Source organism: Lates calcarifer, linkage group LG19, assembly GCF_001640805.2.
Source record: "Lates calcarifer isolate ASB-BC8 linkage group LG19, TLL_Latcal_v3, whole genome shotgun sequence".
In the NCBI taxonomy this organism is placed as follows: domain Eukaryota; kingdom Metazoa; phylum Chordata; class Actinopteri; family Centropomidae; genus Lates; species Lates calcarifer.
Window position 1 is genome coordinate 530,760 of NC_066851.1, and position 22,337 is coordinate 553,096.

Consider the following 22,337-nt stretch of genomic DNA (forward strand, 5'->3'; position numbering starts at 1 on the left):
TAAACTTCTATTAGTTCTGCTTTTTCCAAAATCTGAACTGAATTTTAGATTAATTGCGTAGCAACATAGAAACCCTGTTTTTGACTTCACCCAGTGCTACAAATAGCTTGTTTTCTGAATTGCCAAAACACATTTTCTGAAATTTCTTCTCCTTTCCTCAAAACAGTAAACTCCAAAATTCAAGCTACACTCTCAAAACCTTTGACTTGTCTTGCAAAATCAAACAATTGATTCAAAACTGTTTTAACTTCATTCAAAACCAAACATTGCTGTCAGAAGACACACAACAGGTAATGTGTACACGCTACTCAGCAATCACTACACGCTACATAAACCAATGCAAAACACTGTACTCTGGGCATAGCTGGAAAAATCCTGCTGCAAAATTAAAAAACTGCATAATGATTTTACAGCAAGCAATGTCATTCATTCTGCCTCAGCATCATGCCTCTGGGCCGGGTCAGAACTTCATCTACATCACAGGCAGGCCTCTCTTTGCTAAGCAACGGGGAAAGAATCCTTTTGCCGAATCCAGCCATGAAAAGATTCCACTCCTGTATCATCAAATGCACCATCCATTGACTGGAGGAGATTCTACTATGATTTTCCAAAAATCACGGAACCTGTTTTCTTCTCTGAATGTCCTGATGAAGGAGGCCACTGAGAACCTGCTTACATTTGGTCGCACATGTTGTCCTGCTTCTCTCATAGTCATGCCATGAACCAGAACATGATCTATGATCGTTGCTCTAATTTCATTTGAAATTATAGCTCTTGTTCTTCCTCTTCCTCTTCCTCGTCCTCGTCCTCCTCGTCCACCACCTCTGACATGCACTCCTCTTCCTCTTCTGTCATTGCACTCCTTCGTTGAAATCATAATCCAACTCACACATGCCACTTGTATTTGAAATGGCTTATATCCTGTTTACTGAATGGGTTCCAGTCTTCACTGACTTGACACGTGTGCTCAGTGTTGAGTGGTGGTGTGTTAACGATGACAACAGTAGTGTTAGTTGTGTTTAACTTTTGGGGCCTGTGTGTGTCATTCTGGGTCAAAGTGCACCACACTGCAAAATGTGTTTTGTGAATGAGAATGTGAGTTTTGCAAAATGGGTGTTTCAGATTTTCAAATTGTGTCTAACCAGATTAACAGTGTTTAACGTTTTGCCAACTGTGTGATTGATTTGATGAAAATATTTTGGCAGTTCACAGTTTAGAAATGGGATTTAGTGTTTTGGCAATTCAGAAAAACTGTAATGTGGGTTAATTTTCAAAGGGAATAAAAAATGCTTAAAATAAATTAAATGAAAAAATTGTCTAAGGTAACATTTATGCTATCTTGATTCTTGAGGATGCTCAGAGCTCAGTATCCACTTCAGCCTGCAAGAAAATAACATTTCTAGAAGTTTACAAGTTTTCAGATTTCATTAACCTGATAGCTTGTTGACTTGATATCCACTATTGTGCTTACATCATAGCCTTACCTTTATATGGATAAAAACTTCAGCTAGCCACTAGCTAGTTCATTCAGGCCCATGAAGGAATTACATCATCACACATAACAACAGTAACACACTTGCAAACAGTATGATTGCCAGCTACCATTTAACATTAACATTATTGCTCAGCTTCGACTTTAACATTACACTATCAGGATGTGACACTAATGACGTTCAAAAATGTGAGTGAAGCACTGCAGAATTTTGTACCTTACCCTAAATGTAAAATGGCATATCTAACAATCAACATTCATTGACAGGTTTTGGCTTTTTTACACATTACCCTGTACAGTCTGCTTGATTCACAGAGTAGGTTTGAGTCACATGAGTCCCTCTGGCAGATAGATGTTTCTGAAGGGTGAAGGAATCGTTGAATTGAATTGTGGGCTGATTACTAAACACTGTGGGAATAACAAAATCTTAGTGTCAAAAGAATAAGAACAATAACTCGAGTCAAATGCAGGATAGCCCTTGTCCATTCCCTTCACACCCTGTCTGCAGAGCAGAAACCACTTCAGTTCCCATACAGCGTCAGTCTTATCTCGTTTCAGTCGTCGTTTTAAATGCGTTTCCTGGAATTTTAAACAATGAATTAAGTTGCTGTTGAGCGAGTTGAACGGGATCCGGTGTCTAGCGGAGCCCCGGAATATTCACAGCTCTTCAGACAGGGCTCGTATTAGACGACGAGCGCGCCCCCCCCCCCCGCCCCCAAGGTAACTAAAGGTGACCGGGGAGCCGCGATCACTGCTCACTATAAGGTGTTGAAGTGGAGCGGCAGCGGGAGGACCGGCTTGACGTAGGACTGCTCCGGACACTGCATCTGCTGGAATAAGCTGAGAGGGGTGCTGGGGGGTGGGTGGGGGGATCTGTGTACCGACATCTGAGTGCTTGGAGACTGCATGTGCCGCTCCATGCGCCAGCCTCCACTCTTCAGGTGAACATCTCGAACACCCACAGGCTGTTTTTTTCTGCGTGGCAACATTTTGATCCAGTTTAGTTTTGTCACACTTCGCCACCGACACTTGGATGTTGATAAAACGACGCGCACGCGTTGCTCTTGGAATAATTTCGCAGAGATCTTGAGTCAAAGTCGTTGACAGGATCGGAGTTGGTGATGTGGACTACTCTGGACCGCGGATGCTTGGGGATCCTCTGCTTGTCCCTTCTGGTGGCTGTTGTCTGCGGGGCGCAAAGGTGAGCTCTGATGTGAGCACCGTGTGTCATGTGTTGTTTCAGACAGGCCCTGTTCGATTCTCTCTCAACTCAAACGTGTTTCTGTCCTCAGCGCCAACGAACCTAGCAACATGTCATATGTGAAAGCCACCGTGGACAAGCTGCTGAAGGGCTATGACATCCGACTGCGGCCTGATTTTGGAGGTAAAAGCCGCCAGCGTGTGCTGTGCTCGTGTACCGTGTGATGCTCATCGGGTTGCTGTGATGCTTACTAACGCTCTGCGCTCATATTTTCCATAGGCGCCCCCGTGGATGTTGGCATGAGCATAGACATAGCCAGCATCGACATGGTGTCTGAAGTCAACATGGTAAGTTACTTTCCCCGTGCGGACTGGGTGTTGATGCGGTATGAGGCGCGAGCTGCTTCCACGTGACAGGAGTTTCTCTCCTCTCCAACTAACAGATGGAGAGATTAGAAATCAGTGTCAGGAAACGAAAGAGACCCCGCATCCACCCCCATTTTCAGGACCATGAAGAGATCCGCAATGTGAGAAAGTCAATCCGTATGCATCAAATACATCCCCGCGGTGTTTCAGCTGAGAATTAACAATACGAAGAGAGAGAGAGAGAGAGAGAGAGAGAGACGCTGTTTAGTGATTCCACACACGCATCTGCGGCCTCAGGCATGCGTGGAGAGCCCGGTGTCAGAGACGCCAGAGCCAGGTGGAGGAAACGGACGTGAGGGTGAAAAGAAGGGCGTTTTTCTGTGGCTTTAACGCAGTAATTACATAACGGCTGTCAGTGAGTCAACAGGAGGACGGAGGCCCAGAAAAGCAGAGTGTCTGCAGAGTATGATTTGACCACTTAATACAGGGTGTCAGTGCAGCTTCGCTAAGGTGCCCAGGGAACATACACCGTCAGAGTTTAAAAGCAGAAACAGTTGTGTGAAGGCGGCGCACGTGCAGAAAGTGTGTGTGTGACGGTCAGTTTGCATATCTCTGAAAAGCTCTGCACTCTTAAACTGCTGTTGCTTTGCTGCAGCTTTAGGCTACAGCTCAGTCTGTGTTTGGTTGACAGGCTTTAAATATGCTGCATCTTTTCTAATTCACTGTAAAAACAACCTATAGAATCTCCCTAATAAATCTGAGGAAAATATCTGCACATAGATTTCATTCTGTATCTGGAGTAAAAAGAACCTACATTCAACAACTATGAAAGTCTACCTAACATTTCTCAGTACATTACACAACTAATTACTCATAAAAATGAGTAATATTCACTTTTGGTTGTTAGTAGGCAATTACTAATCTGTTTAATAATTATCACGCTCTGCTGTAGGGGAGAGGAGAGAGGAAGAAAGGGCAGCTTCAAATGTACACATTTCTTCGGCAGTAATGTAGAGCAGGAACTAACCATTACTGTCATAGGCGATTAATCTGACAGTTATTTTCTCTTCATGAGAAACTGAGGTCTTACAGTCTTCCTCTGAATGTGGATTATGTTTCTTATGACTGTGGAATGTTGTGTATATACAATATTTGTCTTGTAATCACAACCTTGAAAAACACAAAGCATAGTGTGAAACCTTTTAAGATAGCAGCCAAGGTGCTCAAAATAATATCTCTGTGTTGACACAGCACCGATTTCATAGTAGGCCAGTGAAGGAAAGGAGTGGGCCTGGCCTGGTTTGTGTGAGATACCTGGACAATTGTGTCTGTAATGCACTGCATGTCCTTAAGGTGCAGGAGTAATCAGAATGGAGACAGGGGCTGTGGTCCAATAGTCAAAATAATCTCCTTTCCTAACCACTTCCTAACCACTTTCCTTGACCTTGATGGACAATGTCATGAGGTCAAGGAAAGATGCAAAGGAGAACTGATAAGGAATTAGGAAAAGAGAACTGCAGTATTTAGAGAATTTGACTGCACTTACACTAGGCTTTTTGAACCAACTTTATTTTTAAAAAAATGTGGAAGACATTTACAGTGACAAAGTCTGTGCTGTAGGCTACAATAAGGTTTCCTGTCCAACACTTATAATATTATAACATTGAAACCAATGTATAAGTTGAGAAAGTTGAGCCATTAAAATAGTCCAGAGTAACTTAAATTCATGCAGAAATGTATGGTTGGTGTTTATGGATCTGCTGCAGTGAAACTAAAACAGTGCATTGCTTTAAAAGCTGCTGCCACAAGGTACTATGGGATGGCATTCTCTCCTTTTGTGAAGGAAGGTCCAGTGTATCTTATGCTAAAGTAGATAAGATAGGCACTGAAGCTCCTTTCCTTAACATTTAGAGAATTAGACCAGCTCTTAGCATGGCTGCCACTGAGATAGTTCCGGGTCATCTCACTCAGTTAGGAACCTTCCTATGCAAAAAGGACTATTGGACTGCAGCCTAGGTATTGACTGTTTTGATGTGGTGAAGTTACATGTGTTGTACAGCCAGCTGATTTGCATCAGGGTATCACTTCCATAATAGGTTAATTGCAGGTATCTAGCACTGTTTCTCAGTGCAAGGTTGTGTAAGTGGTGCATTGTGTGTGGCCTCATTCAGGTTCTTTTCTAACTTTGTTCATGCAGTTAGCCTTAATTGGAAAGCTGTATTCATCAAAAATAAACAGACTTTTGTTTTCATGGTCACAGGTGTAGTCACTAGTGTATTGAGGTTGTACTTTAAGGCCTGTTTGAACCTTTTTTTTTTAAATGATCAATTAGATAAAATACCACACACTTTGTCTTAGGAATAATGCAGTTGTTTTAACAAGGTACAGTTCTGAACCATTTAACATGTGGGTGATACTGCACAGGGATGTATTGTTTTGTATAGTGTGAAGTTTTGTTGAGCATCCTCCACTGTTGAAGTATTGGTTGTCCTCTATACAGACACAGTTCACTGGTGTTCACTATACAGGAGGTTGTGTTTGTGGGTGTCATCCTTGTTTTGATGTGATGTCACATTTATCAATCAACAATCAATCAATCAACAGCACTGCTGACAAAAATACTGTAATAACTTGTAATTCAGATATAGAACCAGCTCCTGAGCAGTGCTCAGATATAACACCAGGAACTCACGTGCAGAGCAGGAGCAGGATGGAAGCCATGAAAGCAGAACCTGTGGCAATGGATACATACATGTTAGATTACTTTTGTTAAGTTCCTGTGACCATTAGTCGGTGAATTATATACAATTATTGGTTTGTGTGGTGTATTTGCTTTCTTGCTGCACATTCAAGGCGGATCACACTCATATTAGGTAGCAGAATGACTCTTACACTGAGCCATTCAGTCTCCTTTAAAGCCTGTAACTGCTGTGTGGAAGTGTGTCTCAGAGGATCTGTGAATATTGAAAACTGTGGTTAGTTAATCATTTCATTTTCCTTGAACTGGAGCGCTAAGTTTAGGTTTGGCTAATATGGACTGTTGAAGGTTGATAATGATATCACTTCTCATGTTTGGCAACATTTTAGGTCAGAATCTATTATTAATGTGAATGTTAACATTTCCACGCTAAAACATAGGCTTGTACTTCCATGCTCTCCATGCTCTCCAGAGAAAGTTAAGTTATATCCATCTTATCCAGCCATATTTGTCTCTTATTGCATCCTTAGAAGTTTTATTTTCTCAGAATAGAAATGCCACTCTAGTAAAATAATTTTGACCTTTTTCTAGCACCTTGTTTGAAGATTTTCCCAGTACAAAGTGTCAACAGTTCTGAATGTTTCACTGATGACTTTAATCTGTGTCTGCAAACTGCTTTATTGAATGATGCTATTTACTGGCAGTCAGCTAGTCTGTATCAGAATAGAGCTTGTTACATTCATACCTCTTATACATAAGTCATCTTTACATCAGTGTGAAATTGTGCAAGTAAATACAGACAGTATTTGTAGAGTTAATGATGTGCATTAATTGTGAGCACAGGTTATGAACTGTTTGTTAGCTTTACATGAAGCTGTTAAAAGTTTTGAAATGGAAGCTCACATCTGATTGGACTGCGTTATCCATGTCTGTCATTATGGGTCAGTGAATGGACTGTGGGGAGAGGCTGTTGTTGCTCTGTTTGATGAAAACTCTTGACACAAGACACCACTGAAGCAGGAGCAAAGCGAGCTAGAAGCCTGAAAGTTCTGGACATACAGTAAGATGTGATTATAAGGTATATATCTATATGTGTGGCCTCAGATAAATTTAGACCATGACTGTCTAAATTAAATCTTGGTGCCAGTTGGAACTCTTCTGCACATACAAAGTGACACATTGAAACTTCAAAGTGAAAGTCAGTGATACAGCAATGCCTGGTGCTACAAAAACACCTGAACTCACCACTATCAGTTTTTGCCTCCTTCCTACCTGCGGATCAGTTTCAGATGGTCAGAGGAGAAAATGTGTGAAAATGAGGGAAATTAAAGCTTTTAAAGGCACGTTTCACCTCAGCAGATATTTTGACTTGTCAAAGGCATGCGTGACTGTAATATTAAAGCTGCAATAACTAAGATTTTTAATGTTAAAAAAGAATCAAATAAGGGGAAGCTGGGGCAAAATTTAACTTGTTTTTTTTTTTTTTTTTTTTTTTACAAGCACAACTAGTAACAAGTATTAATGTGCCTCTGTAGTGAGGAATGAGTAACATTTCTTTAAGGGTTAGTTGCATAGAAATGTTTCATTTTGATTTTTAATCTGGATAAACTGCTGGTTTGTTTCCAACCTGTATGATTGCCTGACTCCTCATGCTTGTCACTGTGTTCCCTGATCTCAGCAAAGCTAAAAATCTGAGGAGGAGAGGATTTTAGCATACAGAGAGGCATGATCTGTACAAGCTGAGGAGTTTAATGTGAGGTGCAATGCAGAGATCAGATGATATGTTTAGCTGCTGGTCCTCTCAGTATCTGCTTTGTTTGTCACCTCTCTTGCAGCCAGATGTCACATGACAGGGCATCTCTTGGTCACTGCTCATCTGTGAGGACCCTCAAACTTTTTTTTTACACTTCTCTGTGGTGGGGTGCACTTCATCTGATGGGAGAGAATATGTCTCCATCACCATCACACACACAGAAACAGGATTTACCTGACTGACAGACCAGTTTCCCTTCAGAGTACCTTTAATTTATATTCACTGATTTTGAGTCTCTAACTGTAAAGTGACTTGAAGGTCAGACTGTTATCAGTAACGCAGCTTTAGCAGAGTTGGTGATCGTTCCCTCTGGGTTTGCCATTTTTTTGTATTAGGCACAGTGAAAGAAAGCAGTCCTAGAAGTTTGCTTTATGTGACACATCCTGGTCAAAGATAACTCCATGGTTGTTTACAGTGGAGCTGGCGGCCAGGGCATGTAACTAGGTCATCAGAAAATGTATTTCTGAGGTGTAAAAAGTTGCTTGTCAAGTCTTAATGTCCCTAAGGCATGCCTGAAGTTTAGCTAACTGATTGGTTTCATTAAGCTTCATTGACAGCTATAGTTGTGTATCATCTGCATAACAGTGGAAATTTATGGAGTGATTCCTGATAATGTTGCCCAAGGGAAGCATATACAGAGTGAAGAGGATTGGTCCAAGCACCAACCCTTGTGGAACTCCATGTCTAACTTTTGTGTGTATGGAGGAGTAGTTGTTAATATGTACAAACTGAAGCCTATCAGATAAATAGGACTTAAACCAGTTTAGTGCAGTTCCTTTAATGCCAATAGAGTGCTTCAGTCTCTGTAAAAGAATGTGATGGTCAATCGTATCAAAAGCAGCACTGATATCTAACAAGAAGTACAGAAACAAGTCCATGAGGTGATACCCATCCATCCATTATCTGTACCAATTATCTTTAAGTAGGGGTGTAATCATTCAATCAACTCACGATTTGGTTCAGTACTTGATACAGGGCTCACGGTTTGATACACTCACGATACATCTAAGGATATATGAACACTCAAAAAAATAACTCTTTAGATGAACTTAAAAAAATCATGGAAAGTATTTCCACACTATTAGATGGCTTTCTTTCAGCAATAAGCAATTCTGTTGGTCCAACTTAAGGTACTTGGGTTGAATCAATTTATACTTACTAGGGTTGGGTCCAAATTGATTTACTTGGGTTGGGTCAATATAATTTATTAAGGTTGTTTCAACTTAATTACTACGGTTGTCCAAATTAATTTAATAGGGTTGGTCCAATTAATTTTACAATCAAACAATGACACAATACTAGTAAATTAGGTTCATCTAACCTAAGTAAATTAAGTTGGCCAAACAGAACTGCTTAATGCTCAAAGAAAGCCATCTAATTGTGTGGAAATATTTTCCATGTTTTATTTAAGTTCATTCAAAGAATAACAGAATATAAAGAACAAAGTCTATACCCTTCTTGAGCAATTATAGTGTGACAGTGTTTTATAGTTGCTTGCAAACATATGAGAAACTGAAAAGCTAAAACTAAAAGTTCAGTCTGACATTCCCCTTTGCACAAGGGGAAATGTTCTGTAGTTGGCAAACATTTGCACAACACAGTGAATAGTAAGTAAGTATCAATTAAGTCTACAGCTTGTTGTTGCATAAATGCACAAAATAATCTTTGGAAAATCCAATTTACACTAATTTATGGGGCACCACCGTCCAATTTCCAATTTTGGAATGGAAATCGGGGATATTAATTTTAATATCAATATTCTGCATTAATATCCACACCATAAAATTTAATCAGTATGATATCTAAGATTGTGATTTCTTGATCCAGGTTACCATTGCAAAGAAACACACAAAAATGCCTGCATGAGTATTTACAATTTATTGATTACTAAAGTTAATGTAGTGTAGTGAAACATGGGAAATAAAAATATAACAGGAATGTAAGGATGATCAAACTAGCATGGTGAACTAACTGCAGGTAAAATGAGCAGAGTGACATGGTGGAAGCAAATAGGTTTAGTCTGTAACTATTATCTGTTTGTACTGAATTTTGAGATGTCTATCAATGGTGAAAATTAAAGTTTACAACTTTTGTCACGAGCAGAATGTGAAGACTGGCCTACTTTGAATGCATCAGCTGCAGACTTGCTGGAATCTAGGCGGCTGAGGTTGCAATGGTAACCATGGAAACACAGGAACCAAGTGACGGATTCTGTCGGTGTCTCAGCGGTTCAGGATTAGTTGAGTTTACTCACAGACTTTCTGCCTTGGCAAACTTTTCAAACGTTTCTTGCAGGTTTCTTTGCAGGTGGTCGTGTAAGCTGTGGGCCTCTCTTGGTTGAGGAAAAATAAGCTCTCACATAGCCTACTTAACGTTATCTGGATAACTTTAGAGGAGGCTGGTGTCGGTCAGATGATGGGGGGGTGGAGCCTATCCCAGCTGTCATTGTCATTGGTGTCTAAACAATATGTTCAAAGTTTGAACTTTTGCAGACAGTTTGTTTCCATCTAGTTCCATTATGATCTTCTACAGACCTTCAAATGTGTATTTTAGTGGTTTAGTGGCCTGTCTGATTGCCGCCACTTAACAACTTTGCAGGCCATTATTAGGAAGGAGAATGTGTGCTTCTTCTTCAGAATGTCTCATGCTCAATTTCATTGCATGCATGCATACATCTGCCTGTGGGACTCTTACATTGTTATTCTGTGCAGACATTCATTTGTAATTACATGTCTGGTTTGTTTACAAATGCAATGCAGTAGGCAGGTAGATACATTTCAATTCAAGTTTTAAGGCCTTATTTTTTTTTCAAAATTTTAAAGCAAATTGGAAACCCCATTTATTCCAACTTAGAAGTAGATAAGGTAAATGGACTGTACTTATATAGTGCTTTTCTTGTCTTTTCAACCACTCAAAGCGCTTTACACTACAGATCACATTCACCCCATTCACACACATTCATACAGCACATGTTCTATATATATAATGTGCTTTCTAAACACATTCACACAAACAATCAAAATCAAAATTCACACAATTTGGGGTTCAGTATCTTGCCCAAGGATACTTCTGCATGCAGACTGGAGGAGCCGGGAATCGAACCACCAACCTTCTGATTGGTGGGCGACTGCTCTACCTCCTGAGCCACAGCTCAAATTCACATACCATACATTCCCTCACTAGCTTCTCTGGATCTTTGTTCAAGTAGACACAAAGACCTTTACAGATGCATTCCTGTCTCATGTCAATGCTGTCAAAAAACTTTAGGAAACACCATCTCAACCAGACAGCAGAGTGAATCAGGAAGTCACAACATTAAAAGCCATTTGTTTTCAATATGCTTTTTTGTTTTTAAAGAATCCCTAATTGTTGACTACACAATGGAAGCTTTTTTTCTTTTTAATCTTTTGATGACATTAGTATTTTCGGTTTTCCACTGTTTTCCATCATTTCTTATTAGTCTTATTAGTACGCAAACACCTGGGATCCAGCAGCTGCTGGCACCTATTACTTCAACTACACCTTTCCCTGAGTTGCTTATTAATCTAAATTTACTGATACTTTAGAGGTTCCTCACATGAACAGCTCACTACAGGTCCATCCACAGAATCCATGTTCATATACAGTACCTTGTAGTGGTTAAATGAGATAACATGCAGCATTTAAGATGACACCGGGAACCAAACAACATTGAAATACTGGAAGAACCCCTAACTAATTAGCTACCCTTTGAAAGGTTTATTTGAAGTCATAGGCACCACAGAAATAATTGTATTTAGGACATTTTACAAATATATTTAAACTAATTAGTTTTTCCCTTGTTTTCCCTGTACTGTACACAGCATGCTCTGTGGCCACTGTGGTAGAACTAGAACTGTTCTAGCTCTACTCTTTTAAAAACTACTGTCAGGGACAGGGCTTCATAATACTAAACAGTGACAATGTTTATTTGGTGCTTAAAAAGGGCATTTTTGCACCACAAAAAGTTGCTTCTGTTAATTAACATTTCAGAATGCTTCATGACACACACCTTTTCTTCACTAAACTAACCCACTTTGCGCTACATACATATAAGTGTACAGGAAGTGATTTGAGTATGTCCCTTTTCTACAGAACATCAACCATTTTCGCAATGGCCAGGCCAGGCTGTAATGGCGCTGCACGAGTGGCAGCCTGTTGCGGCAGCTCCTTCATACTGTTAAGTTCTTTCTTCTCTATGTCCGTGTTCTTTAATTTTTCTTTAGCTATTTTGTGTGTGGTTTTGTTTCCTTTTTGTTTTGTGCACTATGGGCCCCAGTGTCGCTGTTTTTGCAGTGGCCCTGCTTGTGCTTTTTGTACTTTTTGCAACCGTGTCTGGGGATACTGTACGCAGCTATGGCCCTATTGTTTACACTAGGGATCAGCTGTTGGTGCTCTGCAAGTCAGAGCTGCTGCCCCAAGTAAGGCCTGATGTTCCCCGCGAACTGCGCAGGAGGAGATGGGGGAGCCGTGCCGGAGCTGAGCGTCGCGCTCGGAGGAGACGGTACAGACCCATCCTCCCGTCAGTCATCATGGGGAACGTAAGATCTCTCCCGAACAAGATGGATGAGCTGACGGCACTGACCTGGCACCAGAGGGAATATCGGGAGTGCAGCATCTTGGTGTTCACAGAGACATGGCTGACCACGGTAACTACGAATACGAACGCCGCTCTGGACGGGTTTCATCTGGTGAGGGCGGACAGAACGACGGAGAGTGGTAAAAGGAAAGGAGGAGGACTGGCTGTGTTTGTTAATGATAGATGGTGTAACTCTGGGCACATCACTATTAAAGAATGACTCTGCTATAGGGACATTGAACTGTTGGCCATTAGCCGAGAGAATTTTCGCACGTTATCATGATAGCAGCGTATATTCCCCCCTCTGCTAACGCCAACGACGCCTGTGATGTCCTCCACTCTGTGGTAGGCAGACTGCAGACACAGCACCCTCAGGCCCTCCTTATTTCTGGTGATTTCAATCATGCCTCTCCGTCCTCCACTCTGCCCACTTTCACCCAGTATGTGACATGCCACACCAGAGACAATACAATCCTGGACCTGTTTTATGCCAACACCAAGGAGGCATATAACTCATCACCTCTCCCTCCCCTGGGAAGATCTGACCACAATCTGGTTCATCTCCTGCCTGTGTACAGGACCCTTGTACACAGGCAACCAGCTGTCACCCGCACAGTGAAAAGATGGTCCACCGAGACTGAAGAGGCTCTGAAGGACTGTTTTAGGACAGCTGTGTGGACCGAGCTCAGTGACTGTCATGGGGAGGGCATCGACAGTCTAACAAACTGCATAACAGATTATATTAACTTCTGTGTGGAGAACACTGTACCCACCAGGACTGTACGGTGTTTCTCAAACAACAAACCCTGGATTAATCCTGACATGAAGGCTCTCCTCAAGGAGAAAAAGAGGGTCTTTAGGTCAGGAGATAAGGAGGAGCTGAAGGCTGTGCAGAAGGAGCTGAGGAGGAAGATCAGGGAGGGGAAGAGCAGCTACAGCAGAATGACAACAGTGGGGTCCCTGCTGCAACCCCCCTCGTCTACTCCCACAGTACACTGCCCCACCCCCACCTCCACACCCCTGCCCACAGTGTTCAGCTCACAGCTACCCCCCACTGCTCCTCCTGCCAAATACCCACCCCCTCCACCCACACCTTCCAACACACAGCCCCCCTGCTCCAATCTGTCCCTCACAACAACCCAGGTGAGAGAGGAGCTCAGGAGGATCAAGGCAAGGAAGGCCACGGGTCCAGATGGCATCAGCTCCAGGCTCCTGAAGTCCTGCGCAGACCAACTGTGTGGGATCGTGGAGCAGCTCTTCAACACAAGCTTGAGGTTAGGGAAAGTCCCACAGCTGTGGAAGACATCTTGTGTGGTACCAGTGCCGAAGAAGCAGCACCCCAAGGACTTCACCAGCTACAACCTTATCTTGTTTTTATTTTTGCCCTTACTTGTATTTATGTCTTTCTAACTTTTTCAGTCACTTATGCTGCTGCAACAATGTAAATTTCCCCACTGTGGGACTAATAAAGGATTATCTTATCTTATCTTATCAGTTAAGTTGAAAAATACTGACGATCAGCTTTTCTGTCACTTTTCCATTGTTATCATACCTGGGTTATGGGTACCATAATTTGCTTGATCTTTCTCCCTAGAACTCCTCCTTTCTTGGCATACACCTTGATCAGGTTTGTAGAGTGAGCAACCAGCCCAGAGAAGAACTTTGACTGCAAATAGATCGTTGTGATTCCCTTGAATTCTGCATTCAAGTACAGATGCACAAAAACAAACAAACAAACAAAAAACAATGGTACAAAACCTCAGATTGGCTATTTTGATGTCAGTTTTAGTTACACATTAGACACAGTAGTCTGTTCAAGACATGCTAGTACACAATACATGTATTCATCTATATATCCGTTTCCTGCATACAAATGCTGCTGCTTGTGCCAACAAAGGCTGCTGTTGCTGCTTGCCTTCAGTAAGTCCTAATCAGTTTATGAGTTACTTCTCAGAGTCTGCTAATGTCTTTTAACCCTTTTACAACATGGCCACAGTTATTTTAAGAAAATATTCAATTTTGATATCAAGAATTCAAAAGGCTGTAGCTTAGAAATGGTTAGAGATAAAGGCATGCTGTAAATGAGAAAAATATTGAATAGCACCCAACATTTATGATGGGGGTAAATTTACTCATCTAATACTCATCACTGAACAGACATCTTGACATTTTGCGTGCTTTCTCTGTAATTTGCTCTGTATTGCTGACTACAAGCGTGTCCTCATCAGCTCAGGAGGGTGTCTTTCAAACTCAATTTCCTCATACACTTTGTATAGACACATGCCCTGAAATGGTGTTAGGATCAAAGCAGCACATGTCCGCAATCTAGTTGTGGAAAGTGGTAACAAGACTTAGCTCTCTATCTGGAGCTATGATCTGTTTCTTTAAGTTTACATTGTTAAATGCCACATACAGTGCAGTTTCTAAGTATTTACTGCATACTATACTATTTATTCTACTTTCTTACTTCACGCACATGGAAGATAGCGCATCTGTTTGAATCAGCTATCATGGGTACCTCTCGAACTACCTCTGCCTTCTGTGTGCAAAGGTCTTGTCCATCATCATCATCACCTTTTCCTCATTGTTTCTTTTCTGTACTTCTGAGAGGATGGCCACTCTAATCTTTTCTAGTGTTTCTGCTGTTTCAGCGGATGGATAAGCAGGACAATAATTCACCTCTGCTTTTTTCGGCTTCTTTACACCATAGGCATTTGCCATCAGGCTTGTGTGTTAGGGCATTCACTGTAACTTCTGGGTATCCAAGCCTCCTAGGCTTCATTCTGTAGTTGGCAAGCTTATACTTCAAGCTTATCTTCCATCCACCATAGCCAGTAACTGAACCTGGCTCTTTCAAACATGGATGTGTTGATACAAGAGCCTCCACTACATCTTCAAATTCACGGTCAGAGAGGTACACTTTATACTGGACTGTGGCTTCACTTAGACCATAAAGAATAGCAGATTTAAGTTTAGTATCAGGGTTCAACAAAGTTCCAGTTTCTTTGAAAGCAGTGTTGGCCCTATCCAGCTGCAGCTCAGTATCATAAGAGAACCAGGGCACATGGAACACACAGGGCCATCCAGAGGATGTCTGTATCAAATGAGGTACCAGATGAAAGGGATGAGGAGTCATCTGGAGGGTGGGAGGTTGCACCACTAGACTGGGCAGGTGTAGTTGAATTAAAGATTACCTTGATGGTACTTTTGTCCTGGACTTCTGACATTGACAGCAAGTTGGTGAATGAATTCCCAAACTCAGCATCCATGAATTGAAGCCTGAAGTCCCCTTCTATTCCACACTGCCTCTTAATTTGCTGGGCGAGTTTGCTGACAGACTCTGGAATCCCATCTGGAGGGATCAGTCTCTGGGAATTGTTTTCTCCTAGAATTATTCTGAGCTTCACTGGAGAAGCCATTTCATTTCACATGTAATCTGATTCTTACTACATCCTATATGTTTATGTGTTTTTTTAATGTTACCATCTGAAGAGGTCCAACAAAGTAGTTTGCCAAAGGGTAGTCATCAGCCAGTTCACCAAACTCAATCAAAATAGTTTCTCTGGCTGGACATACACTCAACTCAAAGGCCCTGAAATGTTCTTTGTAAAAATTTGCACCAGATTACGTTTCCGGCACTGACGCGAGTGCCTGCCATTTCAGCAGCTCCATGTGTGCCTTACTCTTTTTTTCTCTGTTTTCTCTTTATTTACTTTTTAATTTTGCTCTTTTTCTAATCTGTGTGATACTCTGTGTTATTCTATCCTATGGATATAAATTTTTTCACACCGAGACCCGTTTATTCGAGGGGATTACTTCTTCCTCTGAAAACATGGTCCTGTACCGGGGTGGTTTTACCATTTACCTGACGAGGTGAAGTGGCCGTATAGTGGCTGCAGAGCGGGCGCAAAGCTAAAGGCTAAGTGTTTAGTGAAGAAGTGGCGATTAAAGCCTACAGTACCTTCTGTGATCATGGGTAATGTGAACTCACTACCGAATAAGATGACTTTACCTCTTTTGTTTGGATATCTGTTTTTGTTCCTGTGCAAAATTGGCAGATGTACCCACCAGAAAAGCTCTCATTGAAACCTGCTATACTGTGAGCTCCCAGGTTATCTGCCACAAGAACCTGAAATGTGCCTTTAAGACATCTGCCAAGCAATGGAATGAAAACTCCCTGCTGCTCTAGACTTTTCATATCTTGAAGAAGGGAATGTAAAACACTTGTTTACATCATCAGTTTTACACAAGACTGCCAAGTAAATTGAGGATAGTGATGAATGTGAGCCTGGAGGTAAATTACTCAAAGTCCAGTAGATTCCACAGAGCTTGTGTTTCCTGCAAGAGGTACCTGGAGGATTACATATACATACAGGATTACAAACTTACCAAAATTTTCAAATCAGAAGAAAACAGTTTTCCTGAAAGTGTGAACCATCCTGAGAAGATTTGTAAATATATTGCTCCCCAGTGAACCTACTACTATGCTGTGGTACTGTGGTTTTCAACTACCTTGTCCACAACATCTTTCCTATCCTATAAGAGCTGCCTGCATAAGACTTCAATATAGGCACATACTGAAAACTTCATTTTTTCTTTGGCATGGCATCAACTATGTACTCAAATGGCCTCAATGCCTTCAACTGCCGAGTCATCATGATCACATCCACCTTCCTCGGGATTATCAGAGGATTCTTGTGAGACTTAAGTAGTTGTAACTTAGACTTAGACTTAGACAGACTTTATTGATCCCTTTGGGATGACTCCCTCGGGGAAATTACGTTTCCAGCAGCAAATGCAGACAGAACACATCACACAGGGCAGTACAACAACAGTTTGCGAACGAAAGACAGGGCAGCATGCAGGACAGTTAGCAAACGACACAGAATATAAATAGAATAGAATAGAATTCTTAACACCTATTATTAACACCTGGCTTGAAATCTCTCTCTCTCCTGACAACTGAATGTTGACAATTCCAGCAGCTCCTGAGATTTTTGATTAGGATGAACTCTATTTAAATGCATATGCATTCCAGTACATGGGCAGTTTGTGTATGGGCGTGGGTAACGTTGACTATGGCTGTGCTGGAGTCTAAAATGTTTCAGTAGTTCATATCGACCAGATAGAGATACACTGCACTCCTTGCACCTCCACATCTCTCCACCCCCCCAAAAATCAAGACAGATATTTATGTTAAAGGCTGGACACCTGCAAGTCCAGCAGAAAATAAAATAAAATAATTTATTCATTAAACACAAATAAATAAAAATAGCTAAAGCCACCATGGCATGGCTGTTTAATTTCTGTGAATTAGTAATTCACATAAATTAAACAGCCTGATGTTTCTTATAGAATTAATACTAGACACACATATGGAAGCAAAGGAGAGTTTCACCCATACCCATGCCATGTTTAATTGCATTGCATCTTTGTGTATCATTCTATTGTTCTACTGTTTGCTAACTGCTAGCTCGGCTGCGACTGCCACTTGGCCAGTGATAAAGACTTATGTAAGCTAAATGCAAAGTTACCTATTTTCAGTAGGCTATATACAAATGTAAGTACAAATACATGAAAAAGGACTGTTACAATAATGAGAGTAAGTGTAATGCGTTATTTTCACCCCGACAATTAGTCATGCATGTGGTGACGATAGGCTTAAATTAGTAAATAACACAATATGACATATCATTCAGACAAAATATTGCTGAGAATGGTTAACAGCCAACTGGTGACATTTATGCACACTATTTGCATTTTGTTGGATGACGATGGATTTTTACTCACATTGTCCATGTGCATACCAACAGTTGATCTTTTCAATGATCCTCCTTGTCGCAATATCTTTCTTCCCGCAATGACAGCTTTGACTTTCCTGGTAATGCGTAGAAACTCACCTCAACATAAATTAATCTAATACCCGTTAGGTTGTTGAATTTCATGTAAATACTACATTATTTAATCACGTTCATCAAACATTAATTTATTTCATACAGAATATATGTTACACTTAAGTTAAAGTAACAGCCAGCCAATTTCCCTTTTTTGAGTGAAGAAAGAATGAAAACAAATTAAGATCTTAGAATTCTTATTTTTTCTTAGTATAAACACAAAAAAAAAAATCACGTATCTCAAATCTCTTGTTGCCACAAAACGCAGTTTCTTACAGTCTTTTCCTTACTGTAAACTAAATTCCAGTTCAAATGTAAAATTTCTTGCTGTTCTGCTCTTATTCTGCAGACTACAATGTAAAGGAAATGATGACCATATTGGCCATAATATAAGGCAGTATTTATCTCCTGGTGCATTTCGTTTCCATTCATTACAACTGATAGTCTTTTTGAATGGATCAAATATTAGTGTACCTATGGCATTTTAGAGTGTCGCATTGTGGATAGTTTAGCCCAGTTATGTTGCTTAGCTAGCAAGCGTTGTAGGTCCATGTACAGTGAGTTTTTCAGAGTTACTCAGCCCTTAAAGTCTTTGGTTAGTTCAGTTTAAGCTGCAGGAGTTTGTGAAGCTGCTGTAACATGTTCTGCTGCCACAGAGGAAAGAAATTAATGATGAGTGAAAACAAGAGAATTACAGCTGCTACCGATGATGAGTCTGAAAAATATCAACTGTCAGAGAAAACAATTATGCAAGAGGAATAAGAGAGAGAGAGAGATCGACTCACTACAGTCACTCTGTCAGCTGATTAGTGGTCACTAGGAAAGCCAGCGGTCTACAGACTGACTGAACAGAACCTGAAGCAGCCAGATGCTGTTACATTGTGAGAAGCTGTGGGAAGATGAGAAAGTTGCAGTTCAAACCTACTCACTTTAATTCCTCAGTGTTATTTAGTACAGCACACAGTACGATCACTCACAGAGATGAAACAGATTACTTCAGGACACAGAGCTCACTTCATCAGTCACATCATGATACAGTTTTCAGAGTCATGATGCGTATCGTCATGTTTCCTCAGTTGCGATGCATCGTGCCACGGCACATTGTTACACCCTTATTTTTAAGGGTCACTGGGTCTGGAGTCCAACCATTCACATCGGTTAATTTAGAGTCACCAATTAACCAGCATGTCTTTGGAGGAAGGGAGGAACCCTGAGAATCCCAAGGAGACATAGGGAGAACATAGATTAGGGTCATCCTGGGTGGTGTTAAGTTTCTTTGTTTTTGCATCTCCCACCTGCTTTGAAGCACTGTTCATGGCTGAACTCTGTAAGTGGCAGATTTTTTATCGTAACAGCTTTGAACTGGTCTGACGCCGTGTCACAGTGGACTTACTTGGTGATTTTTCAGCATGTCTTTGCATGAGTTCTATGAGTGCTGTGGGCATTAATGACACATCCTCTGATAGAAAACACCATCCCAGAGGCTCTAGAAAGCTTGCTGCTGCCAAAATCAATCAGTAGCATCAGCGCAGGCAATATGCAGCTCATCAGCTGTTAATGAAAATGCCTACATAGCTACATTACTGCAGTCCCACCAACATCTATCTGTGCTTTACACTGACAGCCAAATAAGATGATTACATAGGCCTATTAGTCAATGGATGTGATGGCTTTGTCTATTAGCAGTCATTTAATCCACCCTAATGGTGTTTAGTAAGTAGCCTATGAATGCTTTGGAGTGTCTACAGACATACTGCTGCTCATTACTGCTCCCTAATCAACCATGATGTGTTGACTGAACAGTTAACCCTGCAGTTTAAATTCAGGACCTTCAGGTGTAAGCAACATGTTATATCTTCATTGACTACATGAGTATTCTTCATTAAAGACAAGGTTAGCAATTATAATCTAATGTACTTTTATTCAAATTCAGTGAATATCTCCTGATAGTATGCTAGCTGTTCCTTCTGGTCCTGGATCTAGAACTGGGATATAAATGAAGTTGATCGGTGCAGCCCATTCTAGCCAATCATGGCCTTTGTGCTTGTACGCAGGAGGTGGGAGGGTATGAAAGGACAGTGGGAGAGAGAAAGATGGAAATTCTGTCCATGTCAACACTACAGAGCAGAGACAGGGTAGTGGCAGTGGTCAGTATTATTTTGTCCTGTTTGTTGTTGGTGTAATGTTAGTTAGAGTAGGAGGAGAGTTATGAGTATCTCTGTCTTCAGCTGCTGTGCTAGCTCTGAGAAAATGTCTTGTCCATTCTGCCTGTTAGCTTCACTGCAGCCAATGTAACACACAGCCTCAGTGCTCTGTTGTTCACTCTGTATTGAGATATTTTTTCTTATGAAGACCTGAAAACAAAACAAGCGAGCACAGTGGGATTGATGTAGAATTTGAATTTCTCTAAGGTAAAGTTACCTTCCATGTTAGCTAAGCTTCAGCTTTGAAAAGGTGGACACACTTAATTCTACCATTTTCCTCCTCGGCCTGTTGTTATTGTGGGTTTTCGTGGTGATGCATGTCCCAGAGTTTGATAAAGCACTGAAGGGAGAGGTGTGTTTCATGTTTGAATATTGCCTTACTTCTTAGTAGAGAATACTTTTAATGTTTATATGTATATGCATAATACTCATGTATTCAATTTTATTTATGTAGCGCCATATCACAACAAAAGTCATCTCAAGGCACTTTTCATATAGAGCAGGTCTAGACCGTACTCTTTAAAATATGTATATATATATGTATATCCTCCTAGAAGGCTTTGCTGTGCATTTAGACAATGCCATGTGTTATCAGTGTGTGTGTGTCCAGCAGCTGTTACTGATCGGCCTGGCACCGTGATGTATATGGCACCACCTCAGAATTAAGATAAGATAAGATAATCCCACAGTCCCACAGTGGGGAAATTTACATTGTTGCAGCAGCATAAGTGATTGAAAAAGTTAGAAAGACATAAATACAAGTAAGGGCAAAAATAAAAAGATAAGGTTATAAAAAATATACACAACAGTATAAACATGACAATGTAATAAAAAAATATTAACAGAAGAGCAATATACAACTTTATACATAGACAGAAAGTGAACTAAATACAGATATTGCACATTTGAAATGAAATTGCACACAGTGAGTGACTGGTAGCAGCTGTTTGGGTTAATTAAAGTGCAGAAAAAAACTAGTGAAAATTGTCTATTGAGTATGTGGTGAAACTAGGAGCAGTGCTGGTTGTAGAGTCTGACAGCAGCAGGAAGGAAGGACCTGCGATACCTCTCCTTCACACACTTTAAGGTGAAGCAGCCTATCGCTGAAGGAGCTGTTCAGTGCTGTCAAACTGTCCTGCATGGGGTGGAACTCATTGTCCATCAGGGATGATAGTTTTGCTATCATCCTCCTCTCATCCACCACCTACACAGGGTCAAGGGGGCACCCCAGGACAGAGCTGGCTTTCTTGATCAGCTTCTCCAGTCTCTTCCTGTCTGCTGTCGAGATGCTGCTGCCCCAGCAGACCACTCCATAGAAGATGGCTGATGCCATAACTGTGTCATAAAAAGTCCTGAGCAGTGCCCCCTGCACTCCAAAGGACCTGAGTCTCCTCAGCAGATAGAGCCTGCTCTGAGCCTTCTTATAAAGTGCAGTGGTGTTGTCTGTCTAGTCCAGTCTATTGTTCAGCTGAACACGCAGGTACTTATAAGATGTCACCATCTCAATGTCTCTTCCCTGGGTGTTCACTGGTGTTGAGGGGAGTGTCTGCTCCTGCAGAAATCCACCACCAGTTCTTTGGTCTTCCCTGCATTGATCTGGAGGCAGCTCTGCAGGCACCAGTCCACAAAGTCCTGCGTCAGTTCTCTGTACTTTCTGTCATCCTCATTTGTGATGAGGCCGACGACTGCGGAGTCGTCAGAGAACTTTTGCAGGTGGCAGTGAGGTGAATTGTACTGGAAGTCTGCAGTGTAGAGGGTGAAGAGGAATGGAGCCAGGACCATTCCCTGCGGGGCCCCCATGCTGTAGACCACCATGTCAGACATGCAGTCTCGTGTCCTCACATACTGCGGTCAGTTGGTGAGGTAGTCCAGTATCCAGAGTGCCAGATGCTGGTCCACCCCCATGAGTTCCAGCTTGTCCCTCAGGAGTGTGGGCTGTATGGTGTTAAAAGCACTGGAGAAATCAAAGAACATGATTCTCACAGTGTTTCCAGGTTTATCCAGGTGAGAGAGAGCTCTTTGGAGAAGATAGATGACTGCATCATCCACCCTGATGCCAGGCTGGTAGGCAAA

The 22,337-nt window shown here is 41.4% G+C and overlaps 1 protein-coding gene across 1 annotated transcript in view; it reads left to right on the plus strand.

The window, feature by feature from the left end:
* The first annotated feature begins 1,249 nt into the window (after positions 1–1,249).
* gabrb1 (gamma-aminobutyric acid type A receptor subunit beta1) overlaps positions 1,250–22,337 on the plus strand; it is a 72,118-nt gene continuing 51,030 nt past the window's right edge. Inside the window, exons 1-3 of the mRNA XM_018662213.2 lie at positions 1,250–2,693; positions 2,785–2,876; positions 2,973–3,040. Of these exons, the coding sequence (XP_018517729.1) occupies positions 2,614–2,693; positions 2,785–2,876; positions 2,973–3,040 (240 nt within the window). The 5' untranslated portion in view covers positions 1,250–2,613. The remainder of the gene's footprint in view (positions 2,694–2,784; positions 2,877–2,972; positions 3,041–22,337) is intronic.